This window comes from Cornus florida, unplaced genomic scaffold, assembly GCF_030987335.1.
Source record: "Cornus florida cultivar Cherokee Brave unplaced genomic scaffold, ASM3098733v1 CherokeeBrave_3.0.0_Hap2_Chr08, whole genome shotgun sequence".
Lineage (NCBI taxonomy): Eukaryota > Viridiplantae > Streptophyta > Magnoliopsida > Cornales > Cornaceae > Cornus > Cornus florida.
The window spans coordinates 40,797,644-40,818,546 of record NW_026775578.1 but is presented as its reverse complement, the minus strand read 5'-3'; the positions used below and the strand labels follow the sequence as shown (position 1 = coordinate 40,818,546).

At 37.5% G+C, this 20,903-nt stretch overlaps 2 protein-coding genes across 2 annotated transcripts; both read right to left on the bottom strand.

Moving 5' to 3' along the window:
- Window positions 1–3,474: 3,474 nt before the first annotated feature.
- Window positions 3,475–4,269, bottom strand: LOC132270113 (uncharacterized). The gene has a single exon (XM_059771320.1). The coding sequence runs from the start codon at window positions 4,267–4,269 to the stop codon at window positions 3,475–3,477; it is 795 nt and encodes a 264-aa protein (XP_059627303.1).
- Window positions 4,270–4,284: 15 nt separating this feature from the next.
- On the bottom strand, window positions 4,285–6,228 carry LOC132270111 (uncharacterized). The gene is made up of 2 exons (XM_059771315.1): window positions 5,944–6,228; window positions 4,285–5,814 (listed from the first exon to the last, which is right to left on the bottom strand). The coding sequence occupies exons 1-2, from the start codon at window positions 6,226–6,228 to the stop codon at window positions 4,285–4,287; spliced, it is 1,815 nt and encodes a 604-aa protein (XP_059627298.1).
- Between the last annotated feature and the right edge of the window lie 14,675 nt (window positions 6,229–20,903).

The window sequence follows — 20,903 nt, the reverse complement described above, 5'->3', positions numbered from 1 at the left end:
GTTAGCTCGTCTTGTCCCATAATTAAGAAACATATCCAGCGCACTTTAAAGACCCTTTCTTCTTAATAAAGCTTCATCGTAGAGAACACAGCTTTATTTTCTGTCCTTCAGAATCTCGGCGATGGGTGGTAATAAAAATGTAACGATCGTTGCTGAGAATACGTCAATTTCAGCTAGTAACAAATCTTCCAGTCAAGTCGGGATTGTTCAAAAACTCGTCAACGAGATCATCGCTACAGATATTTTCAGCACTAGTGAAGTATTAGCCAGTGTCTTAGGTGCTGATTCCTTACCTAGAATCGGCCTTGCTCCAGCCTTCAGAGATAGTCCACCAACCTCACTTCTTCCCTACTGTCCCTTAGCTGAGGAGCAACTCCCATTTCAGCGCGAGTTCTCTAATCTTGTGGATTCTTCCTACCTTTTCAAAAATTGCCCGATCCCTCAAAGTGACTGGATTGATTGGGTCGATCGGGTCGAACCTCACTACGGAGCATTATGGAAGGATGTCGGCATTTATGATGCCATCATTCTTTCAAAAAATCGAATCTCTATCGATAAGGAGGCTCTCGTCTCATTACTCTTTTTCTGGTCAAGTTCCACCAATGCCTTCCATCTTCGGTGTGGTATGATTGGTCCGACGGTGCAAGATATCTGTTTTCTTACCGGGCTTAGGCCCCATGGTACGGAAATAAATTCACTTCTCACCGTTCCTGAAGTAGCTTATGAATATCCAAAGAAACCTGACACTTCTGAGCGCATTACTACCCATGGCCCTTTTATTAAAGCCAGCAAAGGTAAAGGAACTTCAGTTTCCATCGCCGAGCATATTTCTTTCTTGGTGTACTGGCTGAATAGGTTCTTATTTTGCGTTTCTTCGCTCACAGTCACTAAGGAATTTACTCAATTGGCCCTTGCTCTTCACTCGGGCGAGAAACTTGCTCTCGCTCCTTTTTTGCTTTCTTATCTTTACCGTGGCATCGGGGAATATGTTGCTTCCAACTTCAAAACCTGTTTTGGGCCATTCTGGCTATTACAACTTTGGGAATACGCATATTTCCCTGAGCTTTACCCCGATCTTGACTTGTCGACCGCTGTTCCTGTTCCCAGCTATCATTTTGCACATATTCAACCAGGAAAAAGATCGTTCAAAACTATGTTCTCCTTCTTTTACAAACTCCCTGCATACCGGGCCAGTCATCTTTTCTTGCCATTCTCTCCTAGACCGAGGCGACCTTTGTGGCTTTCCTATCCCCCTACCCAGGCTCCACCGAGTTGCCAAGACGAACATACACAAACCTGGGCCAGTTTCTTGATTGCTAGGGACATCTCTTATGGATGTTCAAGAATGGGCTCTCCAAATAGTAAGTGTGGGGTGGAGTATTACAATCCCCCACAATTTGCTAGACAATTTGGTCTCACCCAACTCGTTCCACTTCCGCCTTTTCGATCTTTCAATACTTCTTTCTTGGAACGAGTAGTCTTCACCTCAAAAGAAACAGTGGATAGAGTATCCTCCCGGTTTAACCGTCTCTGTAACAAATTCTCTTTGCAGCCATTTCTGGAAAATCCTGATACTTCTCCATCCTTTGACTACTGGTGGGGAAACCATATTGCGGAGGTTATGGTGGAGGATTCTTGCACTATAACAAATAGGATTGCCTCCATTTTTATTAAACCCTAAGGAGCCTCGACCAAGCCATCAAAGGGGATCAGTGTAGCTAAACCTGGTTCTCCCAGCAGGACAAAAAAATCAAAGTCGTCCAAAGAAGGTACACACTCATACTTACATAAATACCAAGTTCTATGCTTTAGATCATAAAAAGATCTTTCCTTTATGCAGCTGTTGACTTCTATGACCCATTGGGAGTTTCTGATCATGAGACGGAAATGCCTGAGGCTGACGAGGAAAACGTGGTGCCCCCCAAGAGGCCTAAGGTTTTCCTTATGAATTCTTTAAAGCATAATCTCTTAGAACTTTAGCTTACTTATATGTACCACCTATATACCCCTTTTTTAACCTCAATGGTATTCTAGGTGATCAGGGCAGGGAAAGGAAAAAAACAGGCTACCTCAGTCAGGACCACCAACCCTTTGCCTCTGATCGATGAAGAGGAGGAAGAAAATCCTGACCCCTTGATGCCATCGACTTTCTCAGTTGAGACAAATATCTCTACCAGCCGTGAGCTAACTAGGCTTTGTTTTTACTTCCAGTATCAATGTACCTTGCCGATTCTCATGGCATCTTTACGGACAGGTTTCCTCACACTCGGCTAGGTCGTTGTCAAGAGATAGGATCAACATTTGTAATAACATTGCGAATGCTGATCACCCTCGCACTAGTAGAGTCGAGTGTCAACAAGCCACTACTCAACCAAACACTGTCTTTCATCAGTTTGATGGGGCTGAGGTGATTTTCAAGATGATCTTTCAGTACATCTCCCGTATATCTTTATCAAAGTTAGGCATTCAAAAACATTCTTCTCTTGCAGGTTGCCCCGGGCACACAACCAAGAGTTCCAAGCCCTTACTCTGCACCAGCGTTTGCTACCAGACGCACCTTTGGCCACGTGACTCGGCCTTCACCAGTTGGTGTGAGTATTTATGACTTATTCTCTTATTCAAGCCTTGACTTGTTTTACTAAATTCCTTTCATTCACAGGCTGGCTCAAATTCTCAGTCCCAAACGCCCCTTCAAACTTATAGCACGATCGATGACTTTGATGCCTACTTTTCCGAGATAGCGGCTGGGTTTGATCTAGATCCCTTGATGAACGAGCCAGTCGTTGTGCCTACGTCTTCCAGTCATCTGCCAGATATTGAGGGGGCAAAAAGATTACTAGTCGCCGTCGTGTCCCGAGACCTCTCTGAGATGCCAAGTTTGGCTGCTAATGTGGCTGATGCCATGTCCGTCTTGATAGATCATCATGACTTAAGTCAAGAACAGATAAACCATCTTCAATCTGTCCAGAGTCGATTCCCAACTCTCGTCTCTGATTTTCAGCTCTCCTCTCAGAAGGCTGGTGAGCTGTCGTTTACGATCCATGAAAAGCTGCAGGAGCAAGAATCTTTGATTCAACAAGAGAAAGACAATGTATCCCATTTTCGGGCCTTAAAATTAACTCATGTCAAGGAAAACCAGAGAGCATCAGAAATCGAACGGGAAATAGAACGTCTCAAGATGGAATTGACTGGAACTGCCCGATCAAGAGAAGGACTCGCTATTCAGATGAAGGAGATTTATCAAAAGAATGTGGAAATTGATCAGTAGAGAGAATCGGTCTCAAAAGAAATTCCTCGACTGAGGACTGAGAAGGCCAAAGAGGATGAAAAAATGGCCATGTCTAAGAAAGAGTGGGATGAGCTCAAGAGTCATTTTGTTTATCTGCAAAGAAAATGATAGGTAATGACTCTTATAAACTTTTGTACTCAACGAAAACAATGAATAAAATGCATGTCTCTATGGTTTCTGGTTATTTAACCATCTTTGGTTTTATTCTCCTTTGTCTCCCACATTGTAGGATAATAAGTTTTTAAGTATCGGCCATTAATCGGTCGAGGGTGTATTTCCCCGTCAAGATCTTGCAAATGATATGCGCCTCCTTTTAAGACTTTGTAAACCATAAATGGACCTTCCCAATTTGGTGACCATTTTCCATATTTTCGATCATTCACGCCCATTGGGAGGACAGTCTTCCAAACCAAGTCACCTTCACCGAAGATTTTGGCCCTAACACGCTTGTTATATGCCCTTGTTACTCGCCTTTTCTGAACTTGTATGTGGTCAAGAGCCCTTAACCTTACTTCGTCTAGGTCCTCCAATTCAATCAACATAGACTCATTACATTCAGTAGGGGTCAAATTGTTTTGCAATGCGAATCTCATTGACCGCACAGTCACTTCCATAGGCAAAACTGCATCATGACCATAGGTGAGCGTGAATGGAGTCACACCTGTGCTTGACCGTTGAGAAGTCCTATATGCCCAAAGTGCTTCTGATAACAGTTCATGCCACACCCTAGGGTTATCTTCCACCATTTTTTCAATGATGCCTTTTAGCGTCTTATTAGACGACTCGGCTTGACCATTTCCTTGTGCAAAGTGAGGGGTTGAGTTTAGGAGCTTGATCCCGTACTCTGCTGCAAATGCCTGCACTTCTTGGGCGACAAGGGCTGAACCTCGATCAGTTGTGATTGATTCTGGGATCCCAAATCTATGAATAACATGTTGTTTGATAAACCGAATCACATCTTCTTGGTGCACTGACTTCATGGGCACCGCTTCGACCTACTTGGTAAAGTAGTCAGTTGCCACAATGATAAAACAATGTTGTTTAGAAGAAGGTGGATAAACTTTCCCTATCAAATCCATAGCCCAGCCTCTAAAAGGCCATGGTTTTATGATTGGTTGTAATTCAATCGCCGAGGCTCTATGGATTGGCCCATGCCTTTGACACGCTTGACATCCTTTGGCGTAAGTGATACAATCTTTAAGCATCCCGGGCCAGTAATAAGTGTACCTTCTAATCAGCCACTTCATCTTTATTCCAGCTTGGTGAGCACCACATATCCCTTCATGGGTCTCTCCCATTACTTTCATGACTTCTTTCTTACTGACACACCTTAAGAGTAGGTCATCTTTAATGTTTTTCCTGAATAGGTCTCCATCAATCATCACAAACTTAAGAGCTTTGATTTTTAGCTTCTTGTCAGCCTTAGGGTCTGGATTTTTTAGAAAATCGACGATCGGTGTTCTCCAATCATTCTCTTCCATATCGTCTTCCACCTCGATTGTAAAGACCTCCGCCAATAATTCTTCCCTCGCCTTAACTGAGGGTAATGATCTTCTCTTTATTCTAATCAAATTCTCCATTATTCCTTCTGGCACCCTAACGCCAGATGCTATTTGAGCCAAATCATTGGCCTCTTTATTATGCAATCTATAAACATGCTTGACCTTTACCTCTGCAAATTCTTGTAGTAATTGCATGGCTATAGAGTGGAATGGTTTGAGGTGCCAACTTTGGCACCTGAAATTGCTGGACAACTGATCGATCACCAGACTTGAATCACCTATGATTTCAACAGTCTGTGCCCCCATCTCTAAGAGTATTTCAAGACCAATAATCAGAGCTTCATATTCTGCTTGATTGTTAGAACATTTGAAATCTAGAAAGAAAGAATATGTTATTTTCCTGCCATTTGGTGCAATTATTACAACTCCAGCTCCCCCGACATCATTTGCGCTGGATCCGTCAAAAATTAGAGTCCAAGGAGTTAGTTGAATAGCACATAACTCCATTGCATCATAGACTCCCGGATCAACATCCAAGCATGGATGGTCAGCTAGGAAATCACCAAGTGCTTGGCCCTTCACGGCCCTTTGAGGCACATATTGGAAACTGAATTCCATAAGGGCCAAGGACCACTTGCCTATTCGTCCAGAAATTATTGGACGAGAAAGCATATACTTAATTAAGTCAGTGGCACAAATCACATAAACTAAAACAGGTAGCATATATATTCTCAATTTGTGAGCAGCAAAATACAAAGCAAGACACATTTTTTCGATTGGCGTATATCGACGCTCAACCGGTGTCAAAATACGACTAAGGTAATACACCGCCTGTTCTTTCCCTACTTCGTTATCCTGGGCTAACAAACTTCCGATTGACTCATCCACAGCTGAAATATATAACTTCAGCGGCTGTTTCTTCCTAGGTGGCATAAGGACAGGAGGGTTGGCAAGATTTTCCTTGATTGATTCAAACACATGTTGGTGATGCTTTTTCCATCGAAAGTCTTTCTCTGATTTGAGCTTTAAGAGCGGAGAAAAGGTATGGATCTTTCCAGCACGATTTGAAATAAATCTTCCCAAGTATGTGATTTGACCAATTAGTCTTTGTAACTCCTTCTTGTTGCGAGGTGGTTAAGCTTCGATGATCACCCTAGCTTTATTCTTGTCGACCTCGATACCCCTCCGATGCACCAAGAACCCTAGAAAATTCCCAGCTGTCACTCCAAAGGCGCATTTAAGTGGGTTCATCTTCAAACCATGGGTTCTCATTCTCTCAAATGATCTCCTCAAGTCGGCCAGATGTTTCGCCTTTATCGCTGATTTCACCACCACGTCGTCAATATATACTTCCATAAATTTCCCAATCATGTCATGGAAGATTGCATTCATAGCTCGTTGATAAGTGGCTCCGGCATTCTTCAAACCAAAGGGCATCACCACCCATTCGAAAGTGCCTATGGCTCCCGGACATCTAAATGCCGTCTTGTTAACATCATCCTCTGCTATGAATATCTAGTTGTATCCTGAGTGACCGTCCATGAATGACAGAATCTCATTCTTGGCGGCCGCATCAATCAATTGATCAGCCATGGGCATTGGATACTCATCTTTTGGAGTAGCTAAATTTAAATTCCTGAAGTCTACGCACACCCTAATCTTTCCATTCTTCTTAACCACGGGAACGATATTGGATAGCCAATCACAATACCTTGTGGTCCGGATGAATCCTGTTTGGAGTAACCTCTTAATTTCCTCCTTCACTTTCATAGTCACTTCTGTTGACATACGTCTAGGCGCTTGCTTGAATGGTCTGAAACCTTCTTTTATAGGTAGTCGATGCTCAACTAGCTGCCTTGGTAATCCCGGCATCTCAGTGTAATTCCAAGCAAAACAATCCTTATATTCTCTAAGCAACGAGATCAGTTCAGCTTTAAAGTCAGGTTCTAGAAGATCACTTATGTAGGTTGGCCGAGGCTCTTCTTCTGCTCCCAAATTGATTTCCAACAAGGGATCCTGAACATCGGCTTTCAGATCCTCTAGCTTAGCTGGAGCTGCATCTAGCTCTTCTAGCTGAATAACATCTCGACAATCCCCTGACTCACCTTCTTCTATGATTTCGGCCATATTGGCCGACATATCACTCCACAACATTGCCCGTCTTTCGGCGAGATATGCTCTCAGCCGTGCCATGCTAGCTTTAAATGCTAGCATTTTCTCCTTCTCCTTTTGGGCTTGGTCCATTAACAACCTGTTGTTCATTAACTTCAACTATCGGCCTTGGCTCGCAGATAACACTTGGCCTCGATAGTTCCTTGAATAAATCGGATAAGTCCCCGTCTGTCAGATTTTTCCTCATCGTCGCCTTCTCAGGCTTGCCATACTTGTCACAACCAATAAGCCTCACAGGACCCATTTCCTCCTCATATAAAACTGCATCAGCCACATGGACCCGAGCTTCGAAAGACTTATTATCTCCCCATATGACTTGGATTTCATCCCCATCCCAGCAAATCATAAACTGGTGGAGGGTAGAAGGGATGCAAAAATGTGGGTGTAACCAATCACGCCCAATCAAAGCGTTGTAAGCCGCCCCTGCGTCGACCACGAAGAATGCAGTCATGGTCTTACATCTTCCAACTGTCATTTCCAAGGTGACTACCCCTCTGGTCCTGGCTCTGCCCCCCGTGAAATTACTGACTGTCAAGTCAGTGGGAATCAAGTCATCTTCCGTTTTTTGCAGCAACCTCATGGTGTTCATCGGAAGGATATTAACCGCAGATCCATTATCTATCAGTGCCCGAGACACTGGCATCCCTTCTAGGAACACTCTGATATAGAGTGGTTTCAAGTGTTAAGACATTGCCGCAGAAGGCTTCTCAAAAATCACCCTAGCCGCCTGATCTCTCCCAATAGTTACTGACTCATCATCTCGTGGTTTAGCTCTTATCACAGCGACTTTCTGTTTCTTATCTTCAGAGACCAACTCAGATGGGTTCTCAATAATCTCTGGAACTTCCTGACCTTCATCATCGATCACCTCGACGTCTCCTTCCATAGCGGAGGGTTGATCAGGTTTAGCCTCAAAAATATGAGGCAAGGTAAGAACCATATTGCAATTCACAATTCCTTCAAATGAACCAAATTTGATACCTTTTGAACCATCATCCTGGTCATCCAGGTCGAGTTCGTCATCACCAAATCCTGCTTCATCTTCAGCTTCTTTCATGGAGGAAGACGCACATTTCTCTTCAGTGCATCCATTTTCGTCTGCACTATCTTCCTTGGATTTTCCTTTCGGATCACTTTTTGAATCTTGCTTGATAGGTTCTCTCCTAAGCAAAGTCACCTTCCCTGGCTGTGGAGCTGAATATTTTTCTTCCATTCTCTTTAACTCAGTTTTCATCCGCTGCCACCGTCTTACTTGAGTGCGAGTCATGAATGCTGGCAGGATATCCCTGACCCTAGAGAACTTTGGATGACTCACCCTTGACCATCGACCGTCGTCAGTGACTGGTGGCTTGACCATCCTTTGCCTATGGTTTGGGTGGTTAACTGATGTCTCAGCCTGGCGAGCCACATTTGAGTTATGCTCCCTCGGCTTCCAGACAGCATAAGTAAGATTCCTTGACCGACTGTTGGAGTTCATTTCTCGCCTTCGCTTGTGATGCTCATTGGTATTAGCCCTTCTATCAGGCCATGTTAATCGACTTGTCACAGGCACCCTAGACGAGGGTGACCTAGGTCTGTCTTCATGACGTGAACTTCCAGGACGTCCCCGAGTGTCACTATGGAACCTCTCTCGGTCCCTTCCAATGTCTGTCTTACATTTAGGGCATAATCCTTGCTTGATCAGCGCCAGTTGAGCCTCCCGCAACTCCTTTTCTAAGTCATCCTTAGACCTTAGAGTTTCCTTAACCATCGGCTTCTTTCCTTCAGCCTTGCTTTCTCTGTTAGCTGAAGTATCCTCAAAATCAATTCTTCTCCGTGGCCTACTGGCCATTGAGATTTCGACCATGTTACTGCTGACCAAGGCTGGGAATGGATCACTGTCAATGCTCATCACCTCTTTCTTCTTCTCCGGGAACTTCCATGCCCCCTTCTCGATCTGTGCCTGAATCACATTACGAAAGACAACACAATTATTAGTTGCATGATTCCAGGAGTTATGATATTTGCAATACTCTCGACCCTTGATTTCATCAGCTGAAGGTATTTTATGTACCCCAGTGACTTTGATAATTTTATCAGACAACAGGTGGTCAAAGATTTGCTCTGCTTTACTTATATCGAAAGCATATTGTTTGCCAGCCTCAAAGATATTCCTTTTGGCTGAAGATGATGAGGGTTGAACACCGCTAACAGTCTCTAAGGGCTTAGCTAAAGCTTTACATACATATGGTTTTTTTGAAACAATTTCAACAGCATCGACCTCTAGGTCATCATATACTGTATCAACCATGTGTATTTCATAATTAGGGTCCTTATAATAGGTCCCCCGAGGGGAGTTTTTCCTCTCGTTTTCCTCTCGTAAGATTTTTTCATACTTGGTAACCCTATCGGCTAATTGGAATAAATCTCCAAAATGAGTACCCTCAAACTTCTTTCGTAATTCGAAGTCTAAACCGCTAAGGGCCAAGTTGACAAATTCCTCTTCAGGCAAAGTAAGTTGGCACATATTTCGTGCCTTCTTAAACCTAGCCAAAAATGTCTCAACATCCTCATTTGGCAACTGATGGATCCTAGATAGGTCGGACATAGAGACTTCTGGTTCTGTCCTATAGAACTGATCATGGAACACATCCTGCATCTGTTGCCAAGTGTGGATGGAATTTGGTGGCAAGTTTAGATACCACTTGAAGGCAGTCTCAGTGAGGGTGTTAGAGAATAGCTTCATTTTATACCAATTGTTGTTGCTGAGTGGCCCACATTTTAATGTGAAACGGCCAATGTGCTCAAGAGTTGATTGGTTACCTTCTCCTGAGAAAGTTGCAAAGTTTGGCACCCAAAAATTTTGGGGAAGATCCATCCGATCTATCCAGTCAGGAAATGGGTGCCTAAAAGTAGGTCGAGTAGCCCTTTTTAAAGCTGGTCCATACTGTTCTTGTATGACCTCAGCCAATTGCTCCCTAGTCATGACCATAGGTGGGACTTGAAAAGGGACATTGGGCCAAGGGTTATGTCCCTCTTGCCCCCCTGGGTTCACAGCCTGAGGTGGCAAGACTTGAGGTTGAAAATGAGGAGGTCGACCATTAGGTTGGTCATGATTCCTCCATCTTGGTTGTTGGTGACCATTCACTCCTTGCTCTACTGGATGGACTTATGGTGGAATTGGAGCTACTGGTCGAGGACCATTAACCATGGGATGTGGTTGGGCACCTCTTTCTGGTTGACCAACTTGTTGAAGAGGAAACTGGTCCACGGGTCTATCATTCTGGTTTTCTAACCTAGGCGGCTGAGCAATGACCTGCCTATCAATACGAGTCACTAAGGCATTAATCACCTCATTCAGCTGTTGGAGCTGAGTATTAGTCATGTGGGATGAAGCCACCAATGGCTCCATATTTTTGTTGATTTCCCAAGCGACTTGGCGTTGGGAAGCCTCCACTCTACTTTCAAATCGTGTCACCATATTGCTAACACTTTCGGCCGCCATTTGGTGGTTGGCCTGATGTCCCTCTTCATGCTCAGACCCGGAATCTTGCATGATGGGAGCAGGCTGATTTTCTTCCTGATCTTCCCTTTGAGGGTTAGCTTGTCCCGCTGAAGTCTGAGTCTGTGACCTAGTCTCGACGACCATTCACAAATAAAACACAAGTCCCACCGGGCGTGCCAAAGTTGTTTGGCTCACAAAGTGGTCTGAGGTCGCTAACCAATGAACGGCTGACCTAGAACGCGGGCGTGCCAGAGTCCTGATGGACTCGAATAATATTTCTTGCCAAACTATTCCTATCGGGTCGAGTCACCGACCTAAGGTGATTCAGGCGAAAGTTGGAGAGTAGGAATGACCCTCTCCTTAAGGTTGCTATTGCCTTTAAGAAAGGACTTTAAACACTCAAAATAAACATGAATTAGAAGCAACTTAACTAGACAATAAATATACCTGAATCTGCAAACCTTTCTTCATTGAACTTGACTGATTACAATGATGAATGAATTACAAACTCTTGATTGAAATGGAAAATAAAGTATTAAATGCTGGAAGATGAACTAAGTACTAAACTAATAGTGTTAAGCTAAACTTGTTGAAATAAAAGCTAAGTGCTAAACTGAGCTTGAAGTGCTAAATGATAGGAATGCTAAAGGTTGAACTTTAGAAATGGTCTTGGACCTCTTCCTTGTGATGCTTAAGTGGGTATTTATAGAGGCTTCCACCTGGTGTTGTCCCTTTCAACCGTTTCTCTAGAAATTGATTGGTTGTAAGCTGAAAGTGACTTTTCCTAACCACCAGCTGGAAAGGTTGACTAACTTGCACATCCCTCTATAGGCAGATACAAGTATGTCTGACATGGTATTTTTGACTAAATGGTGCCTATTCTTTCATGCTTGATGATTTTAGTTTTCAAGCCATTTTCAGCTCTCTGCACCTGTCATGTCTGGCTTGATTTGTACATTAGGCTGGAGTCATCTGATTACTGACAATCCTGACTTCCCTCATCAGATGTTGGTAAGAACCTTCCATCTGTAGTTCTGAACTTTTGACATTGTCAAGTTGTCCTTTTCTATTTCAAGCTTTCTTCAAACTTCTAGACCTGACTTGTTAGGTTCTTGAAACATTGGGATTCACAACCGGTCTTCATTTGAATTACCCCAAAGATTCCTCAAGTGATAATGACCCGAGACCCTTGATCATGACCATATTTGGTCATAAGTCTTGATCATGGCCATAGTGACTAGAAATCTTGGTTAAGATTCATGATCATGACCATTATGACCGAGAGTCTTATGATCATTGTGACCGAGAGAAATAACGATCGAGACTCTTGATCATGGCTGGTTATGAGTCTTTGGAGAGACTTTGGATTGTGACCATTATAACTGAGGGTCTCCTGACCATGACCATTGTGATCGAGAAAGTTGTGACTGAGAGTATTTTTGCCTAAGACTCATGATCATGATGACTGAGACTCTCATAACCATAGCGACCGAGAAGGGTTTTGACCTAAAACTTATGACCATGAGACTGAGACTCTCATGACCAAGATGACTGAAAAGGCTTTGGCCTAAGACTCTTATGATCATGATGACTGAGACTCTCATAACCTTAGTGACTGAGAAGGTTTGGCCTAAGACTCATGATCATGAGACTGAGACTCTCATGATCAAGATGACTGAGACTCTCATAACCATAGTGACTGAGAAGGTTTGGCCTAAGACTCATGATCATGAGACTGAGACTCTCATGACCATAATGACTGAAAAGGTTTGGCCTAAGACTCATGATCATGACCATAGTAACTGAGAGTCATAACCATAGTGACTAAGACTCTCAATCATAGCCTGTTATGAGCTCAAAACCTCATATCAGTCTTAATGGCCTAAAAATTCCACTCTTCTTCATTCTCAGCCTTAAATCGGATCACCATGATTAGAAATTAATCTTTCGCCCTGATGATCGGACCTTGTAATTTCTGACCACGTGGCATGATTGCCTCGAATTATATTTTAGGTGTTAACAGCAATAGCTCTTCCTATTGAAGTCTTTCCGCATCCTGGAGGTCCATATAAGAGAATCCCTTTAGGTGGCTTCACACCAACGTAGTGAAATAGTTGTGGATACTTCAGTGGCCACTCTACTATTTCCCGAATATCTGCCATCTGTTTACTGACACCACCAACATCATCATAACCATCCTTCTTGTCTAATTGATCCTCACTGCCCGGGGGAACTATTCCTCCCCTTACAAGAAAGAGGTCACCCCTCTTCCCCCCTGTAAATTCAATGGATGAATTATCTGTCAATCATATTGAATCGGATCAATATCATGAATGACAATATGTGAGCTATCAAATCAATTCATAAGCAGTTATTGGGTAATATTGTAATCTAGTCAATCAATCTTCTCAACAATTCTAAGACCTTCCAAAGAGCATTGCTAGGGTTTTTTTTTTTTTTTTTTTTTTTGTTCAGATAGAGAAAAAGGAAAAAAGAAAAAACAGAAGAAGAAGAAGAAGAAGAAAAAAATACCTGTTTCAAAAACAGAGGAGCATCCAGGAGGGCTTTGTTTGATGCGAGATCCAACGTTAAACGAAACAGAAAGTCGAGAATGAACCTGATGACGCAAAGACAGACTGTTTGTAACCGAATATGTAGATGGTTTAAAAGGTAGAAGAGTACACGCAGAAGCCATTGAAGAACAATGGAAAGAGCCGAACAAGGAAAGAAGGTTTGGAAAATTTGAAGTGTCTCCAAGTTCAACGTATGGAAATGGTGAGTCGAAGCAAGGAAAGCGGGTTTGTAAATATACAATTCCTCCTGAAGCTCAAGCAACGACCATGGTGAGTCGAAAGAGCCTAGGAAGGAAGGAAAGGTTTGGAATTTGCTGAATTGCGCTGCTATATAAAAAAGAAAAAGAAAATAAAGTACTGTAGTCTTTTTATCTTCAATTACAGGATTTGAACATTTCTGTTTCCCAAAGTATTACGCTACCATAACTTATTTATACATTATACTAATACAAGTTGCCCATTATTTATGATTTTAAATGCTTAAACTGATTGCATAAACATTTTTGTATCTTTTCTTTAATTTCTTTCTCAATTATTCTTGTCTTATCTAGCTTGTTTTTATATAGCTCTACGTGTAGTAGAAAGTTTAATTTTGGAAAAAAAAAAATTCAATTCGCTTATTTGATGCAAGGATGAGCCATATGCTTACTCAACGGTACAGGTGGTCAACGGTATGACATAGCATTGGATAATTACTGATTTTTTTGTTTTTTTGGAGTGGTCCCAAAAAAATTACAACTCTGGACCTCCAAATAGTGAAGTGAAATTCTTAACCACTAAGTTAAGAAATCCTCTTGAGATTTGTATGGTGAAGCATTTTATCTGTAAGGTATTTTGTTCACATTTTAGCCGATAATGTATTGTTTGACGAGGGACAACATGAGGGAACTGTGTGGCATGGGCCTTGGAGGGTATGATTGCCAATTTAGAGAGCATTTAATGTTCTAAAGCAAGCGTGGCAACAGGTTTTCAACAATCCACATATTTGACAATGGTAACTTTTTACTTAAACTCATCAGTGTCATATTGATCTCTGAATCATTTAAATGTCTTGAGAGCATGTATTTTTCCACAAAAAATGATATTTTTTGGAACATTTTGGATAAAATTTTGACCTAAATAAATGATGTGTTATGCAATTTTAGTAATTTTATAAGCCTACTTATATATGCAATTAGGGAAAGTCCGGTCAACCAATTCCACGAGGCATAATTGTTCCGGCGGCTGATAAATAACACCAATACAGACCAATCGAGTTACTTAATAGTCTTAATACTCTCTTCCTTCCAAAATAAAAGTATTTCTTTTCAAAAATTTAGCTTTTTAAGAAAATTATTATTATTATTTTTGTATTGTATTAATATTGAATGAATTATTAAATTTATTTTTATTGAGTTCACAATGATGTGATAATTTACTTTTTATAGGTTTAATGTAAGAAGGTTAAATTAGTAATATTATAAAAAATAGTACATTGACTTCTCAAATGGAACACTTATTTTGCAACGGATAAAAATGAAAAGATGGACATTTATTTTGAAACCGATGGAGTATTAGTCACACTCAATTTTATAAGACTTGTGAGGATGGATTTGAACCTCCTATATTACTGCTCAATTTCATCACACTACAACACAACTTAATTATTCTTTTGACTGTTTTAAGGGAGGTCATACTTGTTAGAGTTGTGGCTTAAATTCACATAGAAAATTCTATTCTAGAAGAGCACAGTCGGTTGCGCTGGGGAGAATGGTTGGATCAATGTTTGAAGAAGCGAAACCAATTGCGTTTTAGCGGAACCAGTTGCGATTGCCTGATTTGTGCAAGAAATAACTTTCTAATCAGTTTTTGAAGACAGGAGACTTGGGAAAAAGGCTGAAAATTTGGGGAAGAAATTGTGCTTCCTATATTAGAGTTGAAGACTAATTTGGTACCTCTAATGTCCCGAATTTTTAAACATTTTATTTTATTTATTTTTCGTACCTCTTTTTGCATGTTGCGTGGGTCCCGAGAATCGTAAGGGACATTTCTACCAGTTTGGGACTCTTAGAAAGATATTTGTAGTGTTTTAGCGTGTTAGAATTTACGGGATTATTTTTTAAGTTTTCAATTTTACCACAGACTTTTGTGCGCTGGAATTTTTCTAGATTTTTCATTTACATCTATCATTATTTTGCCATGTAAATTATGTGCGTGTATGATGTAAGATTATTTATTTAATTATGGCCCATATGATTTGGACATGTGACATATTACTTGGTGGATAAGTAAATAGATATCAATTAATATTATTTATTTTTGGTCAACTTATAATTACTTTTTTGGTAATTACTTATTGGAGAAGTGTTTCCCTTTCTTATTCCTTACTTTGATGGAAAGTAGAATTATGTTACTATAAGGAAAATTGGTCCTCTCTCTGCCTTTATAAAAGTGCATATACTCCATCAATTATGTACAATTAATGATACAACACGTAAAAGTTTTATGTGTACAAAAGGCCAAGAGAGAGAAACCAGTTTCCACCTTTGCCTGTTGATCAGAGTTGCAGATTAGTTCGTGGTTAAAGGATCTAGAAGTTGGATTTAATCTCAACAAGGTTTGATATCATGAATCGAGGTATCTATATCTAACTATTTATTTATGCATTATAGATATGTGAAAATCATGTAGTTCTAAGATTATGGGATTCATGTTTATTTGTGATGAATGGTTTAATACGAATAATTATAGTTTACATGTGGTATCAGAGCTAACGGTTTAGGAACTCATTATTTTTCATTAAAGTTGCATAAATAATATGTATAATTTTAAAATTAAATGATTGTATAATCCATTCTTTTAGAATCGTATGTTTAGATCAGTCCATGTGGTTTTTGGGTTTAGGTACCTCAATTTCTGAGCCAAAATTAAATTATGAAAGTTGGTTACTGATACATAGTTTACATATGTGTAATAGTACAGACATATGCATAATGTGTGTAAGACAAACAACTTCAATACTTTAGGTTACTGATTTTCGTGCATGACTAATAAAGAACATTGAATTAAAAATAATAATAATAATAATAATAATAGCAGTTGTCTTGCTATTGTTTTATAGAAACAGTAAGTTGTGAAAGGATTACAAAGACTCATTATTATTATTATTTAAAAATTAATAAATACATAAAGTTTGTGTATTTATTTATTTTATTAAAGAGGTTTAAATTATTGTTATACGTATTTGTTCAATGATTTGAAGATTCTGATTTTAATTTAAAATAAATTAAAATTAAAGTTATTGAATACATAAAATATATGTATTGATTTATTTATTTTAGGAATTTGAATTTCTAGAATAATTTGTGAGTTTAGAAATTTAATCTAATAAATTAGACATGTAAATAACTTATTGTTTCGTACCCAAACATACATACATATTGTAGAATCAATTTTAAATTGATTCAATTATGATCTTTAAGTCCGAAAATAAAATAATATATTTTATTATGTATATAAAATAAAAAAAATATTTTCTATGAAATTTCAGACTGTTAAGTTTTTGAGATCTATGTTGCTTAAACTTTAATCGACAATTATGAGTATGTGTGTATAATGTTAAATGGGTAAATTAATAATTAATTAATTACTAGTTAATTTAATATTCATATTATGTGTGGGTTAGTAGCTACCAAAGTGGCCTAACCATAATGGTCGATGAATATTAATTTTAGTAGTAAATATAACTTAATGATGAATTAATTACTGTCTAATTTAATATTCATATTATGTGAAGATTGGTAGCTACTAAAGTGGCCCAATCATAATGATTGATGAATATTAATTTTTGTAATAGACATAATTAATCATAAATTAGTTACTATCTAATTTAATATTCATATTATGTAAAGGTTGGTAGTTACTAAAGTGGCCTAACCATAATAGTTGATGAATATTAATTTTAGTAGTAAACATAATTGCAATATTTCATGAATTATGATACTTATAATTTTTTGTGTTATTCATGAATATTGATTTTATTTAATTATGAGAAATAATTCCTCAAAGGGAATTGATTTTCAAGTGATTAAATAAAAATTAAAGGGTCGTATGTATTTTTTTTTTTTATTAGGTTAATATAGGATATCCAAAGGTAACTTATTTGTTTAATTAAATAATGCATCACCAATAAAGGTATACATATAAATACATGTAAGCATCATTATTAGTATTTTATAGTTACCACCCAAAGGGGTACTATAGTTATACATTGTATTTATATTTTTAAGTTATACATACATGTTGTTAACTCAAAGCATTATTGTTGTTAAGATTTTATCTTATTATATTTGTTTTATTACATCCCTTAATGCGCATGCTACATCTGTTCTGATTCTCAATATGACTAACTTCTCATAATGAAATGAGTAAGTTGAGTTCAAAATTTAGATGTGTTAAATCTTAATTTAACATTTTAAATTGAGAAACTTACTGTTATTACTGATAAAAACAGTGAGGAAGAAAAGATTCTCCATAAAGCTTGGGAGAGATCGAACAGATTAAGCATTATGGTTATGTGAATAATTGTTTCTCATAGTGATAGTGCTAAGGAATATTTTGACTAGAAGAATGTTTTCGTATTATAAATAAATATCTAAAACGAAAATTATTAATTGATATCACTACTATGCATTTTTGTTGGTACTCTTACCGTGTATGGGTATGTTCTTAGGATGACTAATGTTGCTACCAAATTGAGAACCTTATAGATGATTGTGGATAAGAATTTTCTTATTTAATTTATCTCAATTTTTGTCTACTTGGTATGGGTCATTTCGAATTAACACTATTAAGACAAGTGAAAAGTAAAAGAATTGACCATTATGTTAATTTAGGAGGAGACAAAGCTTAAGCAGCAGGTAATCATTATGTTCATCTGATGACTCAAGAAGTTAGAAAGAAATTTGGGAATAAGTCAGAAAAGGCATTAAGTGAACAACACCCAAAATTAAAAGATTTAGGTCAATCTACTAAAAGAAAGTAATGTAATAATGAAAAAGTGTCATTAATGTATTGAACACTTTTAGAAAGATTACATGACATACAAAGAATGATTCGAAAAAGAAAAGTACACTTTTGGCTTTTGTATATTACGAATTACTTGTTGAAATTCTTTTTAATACATGATAGGTTGACTTAAGTACTAATATTTATGTTTCTAATAGATGCAAAAAAAATTTATGGCCTAAACCACAAATTCAAATAAGAATTTCTTATTTATGATAATTGGGAAAAAGTTTTGTTGAAACCATTGTAACACTATGTTTAATGTTAGACAATGGATTTTATTTAAATTATTTTAAAAAATTTATGTTTATTCAATTTCCCATAATTTGATTTTATTTCAAAAACTTTATGTTAATGGTTTTTCATTTAAATTTGGTAATGATATTTATTTAAGAAATTATAATTTGTGAGTTATGGTATTATTGTTGATGGTTTCTGTAAATTCAAATTTGATGGTTTATTTATTAAAATCATTTTGATCTTGTATCATAATGTTAGAATTAAGCGTAACTCAATTAATAGAAAATTTATCTTTGGCATAAAAGACTAGGTCAATATCTAGTGAAAGGTTAGGAAAATTAGTAAAGGATGTGATTCTTCTGAATCTAAACTTTACTGATTTTGATGTGTGTGTAGATTGTATTAAGGGTAGACAAACTAAACACACAAATAAATGAGCTACAATAAGTACGTAGCTTCTTGAAATTATTTGTAAACCTTCTGATATTCCATTTTTTGGAGGAGAAAAGTATTTTATCGCCTTTATAGTTGATTTTTCACGTTATGGATATATCTATTTGTTGTATGAAAAATCTCAAACAGTGGGTACTCTTGAAGTATACATAAATAAGGTTGAAAAACAACTAGATAGAAGTGAAAATCATAAAGTCATATAGAGGTGGTGAATATTATGTAAAGTATGATGAAACAGGTTAATACTCTAACCGTTTGTTAAACTCCTTGAAATGTATGCCATTTGTGTTCAATACACTTTGTTATATATGCCACAGTAGAAGCGTGTAGCTGTAAGGCGTAATCGTACTCTTATGGAATTGGTTAGGAGTATGTTAAGTAATTCCTCGTTACCCAAAATGTTGTGGATATTAAGTAATCTAAAGGGTACAAGTTTTACTATCCGAAACATAGTACGATAATTATTGAAACCGGTACTGTCAGATTCATTAAGAATGGTGAAATCAGTGGGAGTGATAAAAATAAGAATTTGATCATTTCAGAAGTTAGGATACAAATATCTTTATCCATAACTTATAAGGAAATAATTGTTCATTCAGTTGTTAAACCGTATAACAACGAAGAATAATTAAATGATCAACAACTCTATAATGAGATTGTCACCAATGAATAGATTGTAGAAAAATCATAAGGAATAATATTAAAACGATCTCAAAGAGAAAGAAGATCTGTTATTCCGGATGACTGTGTGATATATCTGCAAGAATCTGATTTTGATATATAGTGAGATATATACGGATCCGGTTACATATTCACAAGCCATTAACAGTAATGATTTTACTAAATGGATTAGTGTCATGAATGAAGAGATTATAAAGAAACCTTCTCTCTAGTATTTAAGAATGAATCTTTTAAAATATCATGGCATTAGTAGCTTATTATGATTTAGAGTTACATCAAATGGATGTGAATACAATTTTTATGAATAGGAGTTTATAAGAGGAAGTCCATATGGAACAACTTGAAGACTTCATATTAGAGGGTAAAGAATTCATGGTCCATAAACTTAAGATGTCAATATATGGATTTAAACAAGCTTCCTAACAATGGTATATTAAGTTTAATGATACCATTATTTCTTTTGGTTTTAAGAAAAACACTGTTGATCAGTGTATTTACTAGAAAGTTAGTGGGAGTAAGTTTATATTTCTGATTCTATATATTGATGATATTTTATTTGTTAGTAGTGATCTTAGTTTATTATATGAAACTAAAAGTTATCTCTAAGAACTTTGAAATGAAATATATGGATTAAGCATCCTATGTGATAGGAATAGAAATATTTCATTATAGATCACATTGATTTGTTTTTAGAATTGTCTCATAAAGCATATATTAAAAGAGTTCTAGAAGATTTGGTTGGAGGAACAATATTATGAAAAAGTGCAAAGTAATTTATGATTACTTTGTCTATTATGAAATTTTAATTTGTAACATGCTTTGAGGTTATAATTTATGATTGCAGAATTTATTTCAGGACTTGGAGTTATGGGTACCGTTTTCAGATTGCTGAAAATCTATGCTGCAATTGTTGATCTTCTTGTATGAAAAATGATAGGTATTCTAAAGTTGAAATACTTTATCATTAAAGAAGATATTTAGAAACAACGAATGTCTATTAAAATTATAAGTACACAACTTATGATTGCAATCCATTAATGAATGGACTACCATCCAAGACATTTATGGAACATGTTGAAAGAATGGGTCTTAAATGTAGTCAATGATGATTATTTTTTAATTGTGGATTGCTTAAATAGTGCTTATATATATTTGACATTTTGCGCTGATTAAATGTGTTTATGATATTTCCTATTAATTAATGTACATGTACGTATTGCTTTAATAAATGATAACAGGAATAGTCTTGGAAAAGACATTATTGTTAGATCATTATTGATACTTCTCATTTATAAACTATGTTGAATAGATTACTAGTATTGTGGTACATGGAAGGGACTGTGTCATTTAAGGATATATAACCGCCATGACTCGCATTGGTAATTGATTTACCATGGTATTTATGATGACCAATTTAATGAGTTAATCTGATTTATGGTACACATTAATGACTATTTTACTAA